Source organism: Tamandua tetradactyla, chromosome 7, assembly GCF_023851605.1.
Source record: "Tamandua tetradactyla isolate mTamTet1 chromosome 7, mTamTet1.pri, whole genome shotgun sequence".
NCBI classification, from domain to species: domain Eukaryota; kingdom Metazoa; phylum Chordata; class Mammalia; order Pilosa; family Myrmecophagidae; genus Tamandua; species Tamandua tetradactyla.
Genome location: NC_135333.1, coordinates 137020115 through 137037465, shown reverse-complemented (window position 1 = coordinate 137037465; position 17351 = coordinate 137020115). Strand labels below are relative to the sequence as shown.

General features: G+C 35.9%; 1 protein-coding gene across 2 annotated transcripts in view; it reads right to left on the bottom strand.

The window, feature by feature from the left end:
* Positions 1–14293, bottom strand: part of MDM2 (MDM2 proto-oncogene) — a 42164-nt gene extending 27871 nt beyond the window's left edge. Inside the window, exons 1-8 of one of the 2 annotated variants that reach the window (XM_077111366.1) lie at positions 13960–14293; positions 13172–13256; positions 10492–10566; positions 8049–8182; positions 5976–6025; positions 4278–4345; positions 4064–4160; positions 484–644 (exon numbers count right to left, since the gene is read on the bottom strand). In XM_077111366.1, coding sequence (XP_076967481.1) covers positions 484–644; positions 4064–4160; positions 4278–4345; positions 5976–6025; positions 8049–8182; positions 10492–10566; positions 13172–13252 — 666 coding nt within the window. In that variant the 5' untranslated portion in view covers positions 13253–13256; positions 13960–14293. Of the gene's footprint in view, positions 1–483; positions 645–4063; positions 4161–4277; positions 4346–5975; positions 6026–8048; positions 8183–10491; positions 10567–13171; positions 13257–13386; positions 13644–13959 lie in introns of those variants that run through there. The other variant, XM_077111367.1, reaches the window with a different exon arrangement.
* Between the last annotated feature and the right edge of the window lie 3058 nt (positions 14294–17351).

The window sequence follows — 17351 nt, the reverse complement described above, 5'->3', positions numbered from 1 at the left end:
CTTAGAATTCTAAAATATTTAATTGAGTCAAATATTCATTTTGTTCCCTCATTTCTTTAAGCAAAACTTCCAAATTCTCAGATATCATTGTACTCCAATTTATTTCCATTTACTACTGGTGAAGTAACCCACAAAGGTTCTCCAATAAACAGGATGACATTAATAACTATGAATATCGGTACTTATTTTACCAATGCACCCCAATGCAACTAATAACTCCACTATCTTCCACCCTTCTCCCCAAACCTAGGATTGGGGGTAGGGGAGATCTTTATTGTAGTTTTATTCAAAAGGAAAATTTACCCTTACGTTTAGCAACGATCTCTTATCATATATATGTATTCTATCTGTTAATTAGATAGAACTAGCAGATTAACTGACATCTGCTTATTAAGATTACCATAATTATCTAATTCTGGAAATTTTAAGAAGTCTTGCTTTAAGATTTTAAATAAAGTTTTACTGTATTTAAAATGAGATTACCAGATTTGATGGAGTCTCTGTTGATTCACTGCTATTGCTTCTTTCACAACATAGCTCCCTTATGACACACAGAGCAAGGCTCTCATCAAAGGAAAGGGAAATGCTATCAGATTTGTGGCGCTTTCTTTGTCGTTCACCAGCTAATTCATCTGAATTTTCTTCTGAATATGTAAGGAAAAAAAGTTAATCTTAGAAATTGTGCTGTCTTGAGCACCTACTTGTAGTGAACTTTCGTTTGAATGAAATTAAAGAAAGAAAAATAATAATTACTAAAATTTCAAAAGCCACTGAACAACACTGGTGTTCAAAAGTCAACACTGTGTCACTGGATCTGAGCACTACAACAGAGCAATGCATTTTAGAAAAGCATTTTAATCTTCTTTTTAGAACTTTATCTCCATAAGTCACAATCAATTAAATCCAGCAAGAGTTTTTCTTAACCAACCAATCTCAGAATTCTGTCAAGATCAAACTTCAGAATTTAAGATTTCATCCTTTTATTTTCTGAAAAGAACCAAAAATGTTTCATTTATTTAGAAGGTATTCCTGATATTACAATTTCTTCAGTGCCCTCTACTTTCAACAGGAATCAAAACTGCTGAAAGCTGTCCATTTTATTTTAAATAATAAATTATCTCTGACTTAAAAAGTCAGAATGTTAACCAAATCTGTCAGGAACATAAATTAGAACCCTTCCTTACAACAGACATTAAAAATAAATCTCAGGTGGCCAAACATGAAGAAATAATTTAAACAACAATAAGAGAATATTAACATACTGGGGTGGAGACTTAAAACATAACACTACAATGCTCTCAGAAAAAAAGACTGTCAAGATTATACTATGTGGTTCAGGTTTACATGGCAAAATAAAAATATCACAAACAAAAATTAAAATACAAACGTCAGACTAAAAGAAGGATCTGCAACATATAAGATAGAAAATGGTTAATATCCAACTTATATAAAATCAAGTAAGGGACAGATAAACTTGATTTAAAAAAAAAGTCAAGGATATGAAGAGCAAATTTCTAGAAGAAATACAAACAACCAATAAACATATGAAAAGTGATTATGTACTTCCTTGTGATCGAGGAAATGCAAATTAAAATTTGAGACAGCATTTTAAAATGAAAGATTATCCAGTATCAGGGAGGATTTTAGAGAAAGGTCATTTTTATACTCTGTTGGTAAAGAGTGTAAAATAGTGGAACACTTTAAGGACAACTTCTCTATCCCGGGTAACTATTTAAGGGTACATGTGCAAGGATATTTTTGCAGACCTATATGTAAAAAATCTAATAGGGATATGGGAATAAATGAAATATTCACATGTCTGAAATAGGTATGACTCTCACAGCTTTGCTCACTCTATTTCTCTCTCGACCTACCTAATTAGAAGTCATCTCTTCTTCCTGTGAATTCCCAAAACACTCATTCCTATACTGTAAGTAAATTTTGTTTATATCCACAACTAGATCACAAATTCTTCATATAAAAGTTCTTAATCATTTTTGTATTCCCTATAAGAAAAGGTAATCTTGGTTGAATGTACTGGAACCAAACCATGCTAATGATCCATATTTTTACCTCCATTAAAAAATAATATTTGGACAGGCCACAGCGGCTCAGCAGGCAGAGTTCTCGCCTGCCATGCCAGAGACCCAGGTTCGTTTTCTGATGCCTACCATGCAAAAAAATAATAATAATAATAATAATATTTGCAGCTTTTTTCTGATTACTAAAGCAATAGATTATTAATTTAGAAATCTAAACAGAAAAATAAAAAACAAAATCTAAATCATCTTTAATGCTACTGTTAAGAGGCAACTGCTATTAACATTTTAGTGTAATAACTTTCCAGTTTTCATTTATTTAATAATTTATTTTTTTTTAATAATATTTGAATTACATGGTATGTACAACTTGGGGGCGTTTTTTTTCTCAATGAAATCAAGAACCCTCTCCTTGGCCATATTATTTTTAATGGCTGCAGAAGTGTCCATCACATACATTCATATTCTATTCATCATAATTAAACCATTTAATCCACAAACTTGAACACCTGCTTTATATCTGACACAGTGCTCAGGCATACAATAGTGAACAGAAGTCAGTCATCGTCCCTCCTCCAGAAGAAACTTTCATTCAAACAGCATGGCATGGGAAATGTAGCTGCAATGAGTGCTAAGAAGGAAACAGAGAACTAAGGAAAAGAATAACAAGGGACCTATTTTTCCTGGGTGGTTAAAGACGGCCTCTCTGAGATCATAGTTAAGCAAAACAGAAAAATGAGGAACAAGCCTTGCACGGTTGAAGTAGAAGAGTTCCAAGCAGGAAAAAAAAACCTGTGTGTGCAAAGGTCTTAAAGCACTAAAATGTCTAACTTGTCCGAGTAATCAAAAAACTAAAGTGACTGAAAGAGTACAGGAAAGGAAAAATGAAAAAGACCAGATTAATGACATATTAGGGCCTTGAAGGCCAAGGTATAAAAAGTGTGGATTTTATTTGGAGGCCAAATGCAAGCCACCAAAGGAGCAATGTGGGAGAGTGACATAATCCAAATTGCCTTTTACAATTTCTTTCTATGTAAAGAAACAGAAAGAGCAAGAACAGAAACAGAGAAAATAAGGAGGCTATTGCAATCTCCAGACAAGAGGCAACCATGGAACAAAGTAAGAACATTTTCTATTGTCATATATGGTATGTTTTCAATGATAACAATACTATAATGAGTATCTCTATATGTAAATCTTTGAATTTCTGATTAGATTCCTAGGATAGATTCATAGAAGTGGACTTCTTGTGCATAATTTGTTGTTACTACCCTTTTGTGCTGTTAGAATTTTTAGTGTTATTCTAATTAATCTGGGGGAACTTTCTATATAATCAGGAATTAACTGTCAAATGCCACATGAATATCTTCAAATATGCTGTAATCTTTCTCATCTATTTTTTAAATTCCTTTGCAATTCATTTTTGATTAGGTACAGATTAACTTTATTTTGCCAAATAACTAACGATTTGTTCCAGTTCCATGTATTAAAATGAGACATCCTCTGTCCTTCCTGCCCTCTGCCCTCACGTACAAGATTTCATTCTGGGTTTATATATTCTATCTCATCTCAAACAGTTTTTGTTCTTACAGAACAATCTGTAAGATCAGGCAAAAGAGCTCTATCTCCTTTTATTTCTCTATAAAAATATTCCCAGCTATTATGTCTTCTTCATTTCTACGATGCTATTACTACTTTCTCTATTTTAACTCATTGGTATGTTTCATCCTTCATTAAAAACAATTTAAAAATTTGACTGTTAAGGTGACTGAGAATAATGGTTAAAGTTTATACCTTTGTCCACTATTATCTTGAGTAGCTAAGAGCTGGCTATCCTTCAGTGAGGCACAGCAACCAGAAAAATGTTGCCAAAAAAGCAATCTTTAAAACCAAATAAAACACAAAAACAAGAATGAAAGAAACTCAGAAATTTGTCTAAACCAAAAAAAAGCAGAACAATTTAACATAAGAAGCACTAACTTCATAAGAGAAAGAACAGCAAAAAGCTAAAAATTCATACAAACCTGTCTCACTAATTGCTCTCCTTCTAGATGAGATAGTTGGTCTAGAAATCAAATTTGAAGATGAAGGTTTCTCTTCCTGCAGCTCTTGCACAGGGTCCTAGGCATTCAAGAAAGATCATAGAAAAACTAAATCTAACAACAGGAAGCTAAGAATTCTTTGTTATAGATAATCTCAAATTTTCAAGAAACATACTAAAATGTGATTGAAGATTACCTTTTGATCACTGCCATCTTCAAGGTGACACCTGTTTTCACTCACAGATGTGCCTGAAGGTGATGGTTCTGATAGAAAATAAACACATAATCACAAACTAAGAAAGTAATATTTAATGGATATTAGCCCAGGACAAACTTCTTACATAATTTAACCTTTCAACAAAAATTAAATAAGTACATTTTATTTATTTTTTTTGGCATGGGAAGGCTCCAGGAATTGAACCTGGGTCTCTGGCATGGCAGGCGAATGAGTAATTTTTAATAATTAAATGCGTGAGACAGGAGATGTAAGTAATTTAATTCTAAAATAAAAGAAAGATACATAAAAGAATAACTATAAAAGTGTAATAAATATATTAAAAGAAGTATATAAATAAAGAAAGTAGTGGAGAAGACAGAGCAATGATTATTTGGTAGGGACAGGGAGGGCATGAGGAGCAAAGAAGCAGCAAATATTTGATATGAGAATACATGGAATTAAGGCTGGGAAAGTGCAAGGAAACATGGTGTGAAAAAGCAACCAGAAGTGAATTAACAGTGCCTGCTGCACGGAACTATAAGTAGTTCATTACTATAGGAATGTAAGCAGGGTCAGCTTATAACGGCTCCTATGAGTCTTGCTAAACCGCACAAGTATGTCTATGAGCAGCGTGATGCTGTCATTCCCACATCACTGCATTCTTCCCAACTGGTACTCCAGAATCATGACTGAGGCAGCATTCAGCCACTCACTAACAAAAAGGTTTAGTTCAAGAGATAAAATTTAATTGCTATCTCACAGCAATTAAATTTGTTATCTAGAGAACAAAAAGGGACTCCTAAATGGTAATTTTAAAAAGAGGAGTGCCTTATTACTGTGGCAAAATAGAAGAAAAAGAGAGGCAGGGAAATCAGTTATTACAGACAATTGCAATAGTATAACAGAAAAAGTATTAAAGACTAAACTAAGACATGGAAAAAGATCAATTTCAGAGAAATTAAAAATGTAGAAATCAATAAGACCTGATGTCTGACATGCCAGGCAAAGGAAAAAGAAAGTCAAGAATTCCAAGATTCCATCTTGGGTGAACAAATAAGTGGCAAAATAGAGAAGTTTCAGAAAGGGGAACAGATATGCATGGGAAGATAATGAACTAAAGTTCAAAATAAATCTTAACGTGATACTGCAAAGATATTTAACTTTACATATCATAAATCAACATAAGAACCTTAGTGTTATGTTGCTTTATTTCATATATACAAACATATTGTGATACACCCATACAATGTATTATTATTCAGCCATGAAAAGGAATGAAGAATACTTTCTCAGGTGGATGAACCTCAAAATCAATATACTAAATGAAATAAACAAAAGTTTACATGCTGTATGATTCCCCTTATGTGAAATGTCCATAATAGGCAAATCCATAGAGACAAAAAAGTGATGTCAAAGGCTGGAAAAACGTTTTGGAACTAAACATAAGTGATGGTTGCACAATATTGTGAATATACTAAATGCCACTGAATGGTATGCTTTAAAATGGTACATTTTATATTAAGTGAATTTCAACTCAATTAAAAAAATCATTCTTTTATTATAATCCAATATATAATTAAAGCAACTGTATAAAGAGAACCATAATTGTAAAATAACTACATGTATATAAAATTGTAAAAATGTATTTAAGATATTAAGTTTATGGTATTAACTTACCCTGCTGATTGACTACTACCAAGTTTCTGTAGATCATTGTATATATTTTCCTTGTAGGGAGAAAAAAATAATCAAGAAATGCAAATTTTAAAATAAAAATTTATTTAAATGGATTTAACCAGACTTTTAAACATATATTAATATAAACTACTACAAATACTCAAAATCAAATTAAAAATCACTGCATTCAAACTGTATCACCAGCACGTTTCTAGTCCCTAAAAAGCAACATAATAATGAGTATTACTATGATTACATATAGCGACTTTAATAGTCACTGAGGTCTCTCTAGTACAAAGAAATTTCACATTTTCTAAAACATGCTTCACTTGAACTTTACCGAAAAACCCCAGGGTTGGGACATGCATGAAGGAGGTAGGTTAGAATAATTATTTCCAAACAGAAAAGAAATTTTCTAGATTTGTACTTAAAAGTAGACTGCATAAGAAAATAGTGGGTTATGCAAAACCCACTATATAAGAACTTGATCATACTCTTGACGTCCATCAATTTTGGTTCAATTCATCTAAGGGTTCCTCTCTCTTGCTTTTATAATTTATTAGACAAAAAAGCAATATTCATCCATTCAGTAAATAAAAACAGCATCTACTATGTAGGAGGTACGGCTTTTGACACTGGAGAAAGCAAAAAACGATCCAGAAAAAAATATCTGCCTTCATGCACCTTATATCCTAGTAGGGAGACCACGTATTCTAGTATTTCTATACCTTTTGAGTACCTATATCTTTTTTTTTTTAATTAATGATTTTAGAAAATATTTATTGATCAAAAGATATCATTTTTAATTCTCTAGGTTAAGAGGAAAATGCCAAACCCAACTATCTCCCTTCACTGTTGGAAATGGTGACACAGTTTCTTAAACTCATGAAAAACAATATACCTAACCATGTTCTTATTTTAACTCAATAATTTTCCCAATACTCAATCTCTCAACATATTAGAATTCAAGTCAAAGATAATTTTAAGATTAGGCTTTCAGTATCAGAAACTACACACCTTCAAACATTATCATAAGATAGAATATTCAAATGTTACAAATATAACATACAATTATTTCATAAACTTATAAAATTAAAGCTAAATGAAAAATATCCTAAGGCCAATTACAAACCGATGATATCCCAAGGCCAATTATAAAATGATGATATATAAGTGAATATTAAAGAGAAGTGGTTCGCCAGCAGAAAGATATTTCCTCATATAATGTTAAATTAAAAAGTGGGTTATAAAAATGTTCACAACTACATTAAATGGTACATAATACAAAAAAGGGATGGTAAAAATACCCTTCCATGACCACTTTTTCCCACTCTTCTCGGCTTTGTCTTTCTCTGAAGTTCAATAATGAGTACATTATGTTTATAATAATGAAGTTATCTGAAAGTTTAAAAAGTCTCATTTAATTACCATCTTTTTAGTTTTTATATTATTGAGCATTAATTACTAGTAAAATGCAATTGTTTCAGGTGAAAAGTATCTATTACATTTATTAAGATACACATTCTAAGGCTCAACACAGATCAACTGTGCTAAAAAAAATGGGGCAAGGAATTTCTATTAAACAGAAAAAGTCTTGAGTTCCCAGAAATGTCATCCAGATATTCAGCTCATCAAATGCCATAAAAGTATATGACAAAAAAAAAGTATCCCCAAAGTAAGGCTCAAATTTAAGTCTTTACCACATGGTGGTATAAAATCCAATTTAATAATAATAATTTATAATATATAGTAATTGTAGAGAATATACGAAGTTCTCTATGTGCCAAATATTGTATTTTTACAATCTCTTTATAACTTGCCCCACAGGGTATTTTTATTAACTCTATTTTACAAATGAGGCAATGAGAGTTTAAAGAGGTTAAGTTGGTTTCAAACCCAGGTTTATAAGATTCCAAAGCTAACATTCTCAAGAAATGCTATATTGCTAAGAAATTAAATTTCAGCCTCATTTATCTATAACAATTCTTCTCTGACAAAAAGAAGTAAGGGTGGATATGAACCAAATTGCTTGCCCATCTCGCTTTTCACAATGGACTAAACTGAAGAATTTACCTGTGCTCTTTCACAGAGAAGCTTGGCACTCCAAACAAATCCCCTAGAAGATCATTTGAACAATATACAATATGTTGTTGCTTCTCATCATATAATCGTTTAGCCATAATATACTGGCCAAGATAAAATATAACCTGAAATAAAAATATGATTTTTGAGCATTAAAGAAAACCAAAAGTTAGTTTCAAACACATTTAATATTACCTCTTATCTGGAGATGATTAAAAATCTAGTAAATACATCCACAACCAGGTAGAATAACTTTCAACACTCTAATAGAAAACTGTTTTTAAACCTTTTAATTTCAATACAATGGAAGCAGAAATACTGCTTCTCTGATTTACTTAACTAAACCTTAAAATACAGAGGTTCTTTTCCTGCAGACTTTTGCTCTGCCCAAAACCTAGGTACTATTTATTTAGGAAGGAGGGGAAAGGCAGTAAAATGCAAAATAGTTGATAGGAATAAAAAGTTGCAGAATCAAATAAACTTCAAAAAAAAAAAACCAACTAAAATATGGCAGTGTCCAAACCATACAATATATAGTCACAAACACCATAAACCTCATGGTCCTCTGAGGTGATTGCAAAGGAGGAAAATAAACAATTACAATTACCCAACAGTTTAGGAGAATTCAGTGAATGAAATGAGCCCTTAAGATACTAACATAATCTATAATAAAATAATTATTTAATATAATATATATAATAACCCTGAATCATTAATATTCTGTGTACTTCATTAAGACAAAGAAGTAGGCAATGCATTTTTAAAGCATCTACATACAAACCTCTAAACCACCTAAATTTGCATAGCATTTTATAGTTTACAATGTAGTTTTGCAAGTATTGTCTCCTCTATCTGACACTTCATAGAACTGTTACAGCCATATTAGAAATGAAGAAATGAAAGGTGAGAAATTAAATAATTTGCCTAAAGACACAGAGCTAAGAGTTGGGATTTTATCCCAGATCTTCTGACTCCTAGTCCAGTATGCTTCCTACTCCCATATACCCCAGAACAAAGATCCTAGAACCTAAGGTTGCATCATACAATATATACATTACCGTTATGTGGCTTACTATAAGTATTCTAAATACTAATGAAGGACTTGATCAATTTTCTTATTTTTATATACTACTAAATTCATACATTTTTCTTTCCTTAACTAATTACATAATAATGAAATCAAACAACAGCCCTAAAAACACCATTTAACTGGACACTTTTTTGGCAGGCACTCTGGACTTAACTGGTTTAAGCAGGATTTTGACCTAAGAAAATTTTCCTGTGTGACTGCAGATTGGAAAGATGCTTGCCAGAGAGTGGGAAAGTAAGAAAGAGATCCTTTCTTCTACCAAACATCCATTAAGGAAGTTGATAAAAACATGGTTGAAAAGGAAAAAAGTATGGAATCTCTTCATGCCCCACTATCCTGATGAAGGTAGAGCACCTTACTGTTTTAAGAAATCTGAGTCCCAAAAACTAAGTGGGGAAGATGAAAAACAGGCACATTTCACTCACAAAGAAATTTTGTCTAGGATGGCCCAATCTCTCACTGAAAATCATGTTTCTGTGTACAAAGTTAAAACTAAATAAACACACTGAAATGTTATATTCATATAATAGAACGTATGTCCTTCAAACAGCTCATCTCTACCCCAGAAAGATTGGTATACTATACTCACATATCTCTAGTGGAGAGGTTTAGAACACCTGGGATCCAAGGACCACCCCCCAAGAAGTGCTTGGATAGAGTGGAGACCTTTAATTTGGAGAGGGATAAAAAAATGTTTCTATCTTTATTTTCATTGACTTCTAATTGAAATTTAGTTTTTCCTTCAATTACAAATGTAGGAAACAAACTACAATGGTATTAACAATACCTGTGATTTTGTCACCAGTAAAAGCTACAAGTGTTTTCACAATATACTATGCTTATTGCAAACATCTCAAAATATCATTTATATGCCTCACTACTTCAAAATTTTATTTATTAGTTTGGATGCTAAATCTTATTATTTAGTGTGTTAATGAAAAAAGACATATGTATCAAACTTAATATTTTAACAACTTCATCTGATTTAACTTTTGTTTCCTTTGAAATTCTATGTATTTTATTCCATACATTTAAAACCCCCTAAGAAGGGGTTCATAGGTTTTCTCAGTCTGTCAAATGGGTATACAGCATGAAACTGTTAAGAGCCCCTCCAGGGTTTCCCTTGGTCTGAGTTACTAGCTAAGAACTGAAGTTCAATTATAATTAGATTCTTCCAGTTTCAAAATACAGTCCAAATTACCACAATATTTAGTATTGCTAACTACTATACGTACAGAAAATCCCTCCATAACCAATATTCCCCCCAATGGTCATAAAAACTTAAAGTATGGCTATACACAACTAGGAAGACATCAGTTATCTCTTTATCTCTAAGTAGCTTACCTCTTTCATTGTGTAAGTGTCTTTTTGTGCACCAACAGACTTTAACAACTTCAAGAGCAATGGCTTTGGTCTAACCTATAAAGAATAAACAGATACTATTATACTTCCAAAATTAATCCAGAACTATGAGTTCCTCAGCAAACATGTCCATAAAGAAGTTCAAAGGTAAGAGACGCTATGTTTAACTATTTCACAAAGTTAGACCTCAAAAAAAAAATCATGTTTCTACTAAATGTAATTAATAGACTACATAAACTTAATACCATAAACCATTAAGGGTATGGGGAAAAAATGCTGAAGGGGATCTACTATTAGGTAAATATCATGGAAGACTCAAATATCATCAGACGCAATAAAAGACAGTAGCCATCCCAAGGCAGTGAACCTTATTCTTTTTCTTCCAGCCATTGCTATCATCTGCTTACAGCCTTAAAAATGCAAACAACAATCAATGGACTACTCAAATTAGATTCTTATGAAGTAGTTGCAAATCAAAGAGAATATATCTTTGGAATAGGATGCGACCTTTTACCAATCTTTTCTTTCTACAGATAAGGCTCCTAAAGGTTAATTAGATTAGTTAAGTTTTCTTACCTAAGCTGATGTGGTTGAGGGAAAATCTAAAATTGGAACTCCCATTCATCAAACAAACCACCTATCATTTTTTTCCTTACCATATCAATACTGCCTCTTTCTAGATCTACATTTACATATCTATGTGGCAAACATCTATTGGGCTTCTACCACAAACTAGAAAATGCTAGGTATGAGCTGGGGGGTTAAGGGTGAGTGAGTGTGACAAGACACATGATTCATACCAGAAGCCAATCAACTAGATCAGAGGCCAACGAACTTTTTCAATGGCCAAACAGAAAATTTATTAAGCACTGTGAGCCAGATAGTTTGTCACAACTACTCAAGTCCTCCCATTGTAGCACTAAAGCACTGACAATATGCAAAATAATGGGTATGGCTACATTCCACTAAAACTTTCTTTACAAAAATAAGCAGTGGGCCAGAGTTAATCCACAGGGTGTAGTTTGCCTGACCCTAATCTAGAGGCTTTACAAGTGCTATTGAGAAAATAAATGTTTTTTTAATTTTATTAAAAAAATGTGTAATGTGTTTTACTCTCTCCCCCTAAACCTTGCTGCATCCAAATCTGCAAAACTCAAGTATCTTTACAGCTTGCCACCCTCACGAAGACTGGTGCCTCTAAACCTGATGCTTCTAAACCTCTCTAGATTCTCTAACTTTGAGGTCTAACATCATTTCAGTTTGGAACCTAATTCTCAAATTAAGTGTAAGAAAATTGCCTGTTTCCAACTTGCCAACAGAACAAACATAACTGAAAAACTAAAAAATACACAATAAATAAGGAATTTCATTATTAATTGTCCTGATAACACATCTTTTATTATGTGCTTACATATGCACTTTACTTTCTAGGCTATTTAAAGAATGAATTTCCTCAGAAGCTAAAAATTATTTTCGTCTCCTAAAACTGTATATGTTATATCAACTTCAAGTTACATGAAATAACTTCAAAGTAAAAATCTGCAATGGAAACCCACCAGTTTTTTATTAAGGCTAAAAGACATGCATTAAGAAGAAAACTACTATAAAAGACAAACACCATTCTTAATCTTACATTTAAGAAAAATAAATTCCAGATGAAAAGGTAGATAAAAAACAGAAAAAACTAGAAGAAAATACAAAAATATATTTGCATGATCTTGTGACAGTAGGTCTTCCAAAGCGTGCTATGAAATTCAAAAGCCATAAAGGGAAAAAAATCAAATATGTAAAAGTTTTCAATGGTGAAAGCATAAGCAAAGTTAAATGCAACATTTGTAACAGATAAAAGGTAAACACTTAAATAGTTAAGAAAAACACATAAAATCTAAAAAAATAAACAGGTAAATCAGGCAAATCCCAGAAAAAACACAAGTGTTAAAACAAATGAAAAGATGTACAGCCTCACCAGCAATTTAGTAAATACAAATTTAAATAACCCAAAAAAGGGAGAAAAAAAATTAAAGATTTGATAATACTCAGTTTTAGGATTGAGAACTGTTACACTTTTTGGTGAGCAGCACCCATCAAGTATGTACCGTTTAGAATCCAGGAATTCTATTTCTATAAAATCTTTTTTACAAAAATATTCACATAATATTTGTGTTATGGCACATATACAAAGCAGCACGATAACACTCCAAAATTAGAGGCAGTTTAAATATCTAACAGTAAAAGTACAAATAGGACAATAACATAGATTTGAATACAAGTAAATATATTTGTGGGAAGGCATATAGTAAAAGGATCACATTACAAAGACTGAAATTTTCAGTTTTTATATATTTCTAAAATGTAGAAAAGCTTTACATCAAGAACTAATTACTTCTGAGATTTAAAAAAAAATTTGAAAAATTACAGAGAAAATAGAAAAAAAAATCGGTCACATAAACTTAACCTCAGCATCCATGCTTTACTTATTGGGTAAAGAGTTAACAAAACACTGATTCTTAAACTTTGCAACTATGCCTTAGACAGCAAAATCTGAACTATGTACATCAAATTTAATTTTAAAAGCTACGTTATAATTGGAGTCTGTGGAATTCAGTTGATTACCCCATGATTTTTCTTTTTTTTTAATTATACTGGAGACAAAAATACCAACCAGGGTCTCTTGCTCCGAAGCAGGAATCTGTGAGGTGCTTACAGCACCATCAGTAGATACAGACATGTTGGTATTGCACATTTGCCTATAAGTAGGGGAAAAAAATGATAAAAATGAAATAATTTAACATCTGTAAAAGACAAAAGCAAAATAATGTAAAAGGAGCTAAATAATGCCTTGATTAAAACTAAAGCCATTAGCAAGTCGACCCTTACCTGATTAAATGAGTGCTGTACGTGTGACCACAGGTATAACTGCCAGTGAATATAGTTGGGAAAGGGTAAGGTTTAAATAGCCCCAGCTGGAGACAAGTCAGGGCTTAGCTCCTTTTACAGCAGACTCGGAACGTGTCCGAACTTGACCAGCCCAAAAAGGAAAGCTGAGTCAACCTGCCCTCTGAACCAGCCCAATCTCGCCCAGACTGTGCCGCGTTCCAACAGGCGAGCGAACGGGCACCTGTCATTCATTACTCTGACCCCAGCCAGAAGGCATCCCACCGCTCCGCAGCCCCCCGCCCACGTGACCCTTACCCTGGCCGCCGGGGGAAGACCCCCCGCCCAGCTAGAAGCGCGGACCCGAAACCCCGCCTACTTCTCGGACAGCGACAACCTCTTCTAGTTCTTAGAAAACTTCCACAACCACGTGCCCTGCGCCCCTCACCACATATAGCACAAAGGCTGTGCCCCGGAATGTCAGCGGGTGAGGCGACAGAGAGCGAGATAGGAGACTCAAGGCACAGACCAGACTCAGCGCTAACCAGGCGTTTCCAAAACAACCCTGCTCCTTACCATGCGGGGTTTTTCGCGCCTGAATCTGGGGTCTCTCGAGGCTCCGTACTGTTCACGGGGCGCGCGGAAGCCCGAAGCGCTGGGCCTCGGCAGCCATTCCACTCGCGGGGCCCAGACCACTCGCGAGCTCAAACGCGCTAGGTCCGGAGACTGAGGGTCCTGGCGTCCAAAGCGTCGAAACCTCGGTCAGAGGGCTTGGAGCTGCCTCCCTGGCTTGGCTGCTTGCTACATCCCACTTCCAGTCATCCAGGGCCGCACCAGCCCCAAACGGAGCCAAGCTCGTACAGTTCGCCCCCCGCGACGCGCGCCCCCTACCGCCCGAGAGGAGCGCGCCGGAAGCCGCGGCCCAACCGGGCGTTTGCGCGCACGCGCACCCAGGCCCCGCCACCTAAGCCAATTGGGTAAGGGGAGTGGCAGGCGCGCGTCCAGACCCGGCTGCCACTGTTAGGGCGGCTGTCCAGTGCGCGCGCGTCCAACCCAGCCGCCCGGGAGAATGGGCTGCCGGTTTGGAGGACTGGAGCTGTACGGTCCGAGGTCCGAGGGCTCTCGGTGTGCGCTACAGGCCCAGCCACGGCTGGAGCTCCCTCGGGTGCAGCGTGGCCCCACCGTTGCCTGCCGCCGCCCGCCCCCGCCCACCTGGGATTTCTTTATCCGTTGTGTGCGTATTTTGCTTTCAGATGGTTACACCTGCCAACTGCGGTGGAAACTGCAGGCAAAAGCAAATCTGTCACAGCTTCCGAAAATAAAAACCCATTAACAGCTGTATGATATATTAAGCCTATATCGCCAGCCGCTGGAGTTGTATACGAATGACGGTTATTTCAAGACTTTTTTTTTTAAGCAAGCTTCAAAATTGCCCATAATGCAGGCTGTACACGGGTGTGTAGAAATGTCCTACTTGGACAAGTTCAACACTGGTAGTTTCCGTCGGAGAATGGAGGATAAGGGGATGGTTGCTTTTCACTTGAGACCTTAGAATGTGTGGGTTTGCCTATATAATAGACTCGTTCATTAATATTAAAATGTATGTTTGTGTATACTGGACACTCAAATCACGGATATAGTGAAAGACTCGTTTTTTATACAACCTCAAAACTGAAGAAGGGTATAAAAAATTGAATGGGTTCCATCCAAAAAACTCAATGCTGCAAAGAACAGCTTCTCTGACCAGAAAGTGGTGATTACTTGTGAGCAAGTTTCTTTTTTAAATAAAATTAGATACTTCCTTTTTCGCCCTCCTTAGTCTATTAGAAGGGTAACATTCCTTAAAATTAGAGTTCACTCAATTATAACTTATTTGCCACAGTATTAACAAAGGAACTTGCTGTAGCTTTTTAAAAATCTCATCTTTATCAGACCAAATATAGTAAGGTTTCCAGTTGTGAAACCTCGTGTTTGACACTAGAGGAAGGAAACCCTGGAAGGTTGGAAAAAACGTAAGCGTAGAACAATAAATGATACAAGTGAATGAACAAGTATGTGTTGTAGGCTTAGACACATTTTGTGCCTTGTGGGATGGTAGGATTTAAATAAAAACAGAGGAGAATATTCCAGGCACAAGGAAAATACTATTTTAAAAAGTCCAAAAGTGAAAAACATGAGTCGTTTAAGAAACAAATCAACTTGACTTGCATCAAAGTGAAGAAAAAGAAATTTTAAGCACTTGGTGGCTCCTTAAATGCCAAGCAAGGGAATTTGGGCTTTGGATAAGGTGAGCAGTGGACAGACACTGGGAGTGTGTAAACAGATGACTTCAAATTGTTATTTAACAGGACCACCGTGAGCAGATTCAGGCTTCAAGTAGTTGAGCCAGCGCTCTTCAGGACCGTTTTCCCCTTTCTCGTCCACTCTGTGTGATTTGAAAACTTCTCTTGGCAGAATTATTACAGCAGAAACGAAGGAAAGAACTGATAGTATTAGGCCTTTTCTAATGGAACATAAATGAGGGAAAAGATTATAGGATTTAGAGTACTGGAGAGAAAGAAATAGGGATAAGGCCAGGATTCAGTCTTCCAAGGAATTGTTGAAAACATGTTGTCTGTACCAATCACTTCCCGATGCTTCAAGTGATGAACCAGATAACCATACTCTGTGCTGTTATGAAACCTAGGAGGTTGAGTTTCAACTTCCAGTCAGAGAGAATGATGATAATAATAACAAAAAAATAAGTAAACCTAGGAAGGATGAAAAGTTGGGTTGTTCAGTGGTAGAAATGAAACTGAGGAACTGAGAAGCAGAACTGTCCGGCTGGTGCAAGCAGCTCAACGTGGAAGCCTGGAGCCCTCAGGAGTGCACTGACAGCGAGACAGGGACTAGGAAGTAAGCCAAGCCGTGTTCCTTGAACGCACTAACCACACCAGCACAGCCCCGTGATACCGCCGTTCACCCCACACCCCAAGCACCTGAACCCTGACACCTGCCCACACTCCGTGTACTCCATGCACCCCTGACCCCCACCCCCACCCCAAGTGCAGTGCAAGCCACCTTTCCGGCACCTCTCCCAAGCACTACCTTCTCCTCTTTGCTCCCTGTAGGCTGTCGCCAGTGCTTAAAGGCTGCAGGTGCTAACTTTCATACCTTGGCTACACCCGCCACCGCCCATAGTGTCGCACAGCCTCACCCTGCCCCACCCAGCTCTGCGTGTCAATTTATAGCACCCCTAGACCCGCGCATGCGCTAGGTCCCCAGTCGCAACCCTCAGTTCTAGAAACGTAAGTTTATGGCCCTCAGGCTTGCGCATGCGTATGGCCCTCAGTCACGCTTCCCAGCACTGAGAAAGTGCTAACCTGCACAGCCAGGCATAAAGCCGGCATGCTGCCATAGCTCTGCGCATGCACACAAAGGGCCCCACGCCCTAGACCAGTGCACCCCAGAGCTACACACCCCAGACCTATGCATCCACATAACGACATCCTTCTTGGCCACTGGGTGCCCACATTCACAGGTACAAGCATAATATCCCCAACCTGCACCTATACCTGCACTGCAATGCATCATCACTCAGCTGTGCCCCGCCCTATACCCTGCACCCTGCTACACATCCACACCTCAAACACAAGGCTTTAGACTAGTGAAGGAAATCAACTCCCAAAGTAAATCAATCAAAATATTTACATGAGATGAAAACAACAGATCACTAAGCATATCACAGTGCAGACTGATATAGCCCAGCCTAATGACAAAATTAAAACACCAGAGGAGACACAGATGTTGGAACAATAAATAAAAAATGTTCATATAACTCTACTTAATAAAATAAGTGGGATGGCTAATGACATAAAGGAGATTAAGAAGACAGAAGAGCATAAAGAGGAATTTGAAAGAATAAATAAAAAAATAGCAGATATCACAGAGATTAAAGACTCTGTTGACCAAATAAAAAACATACTAGA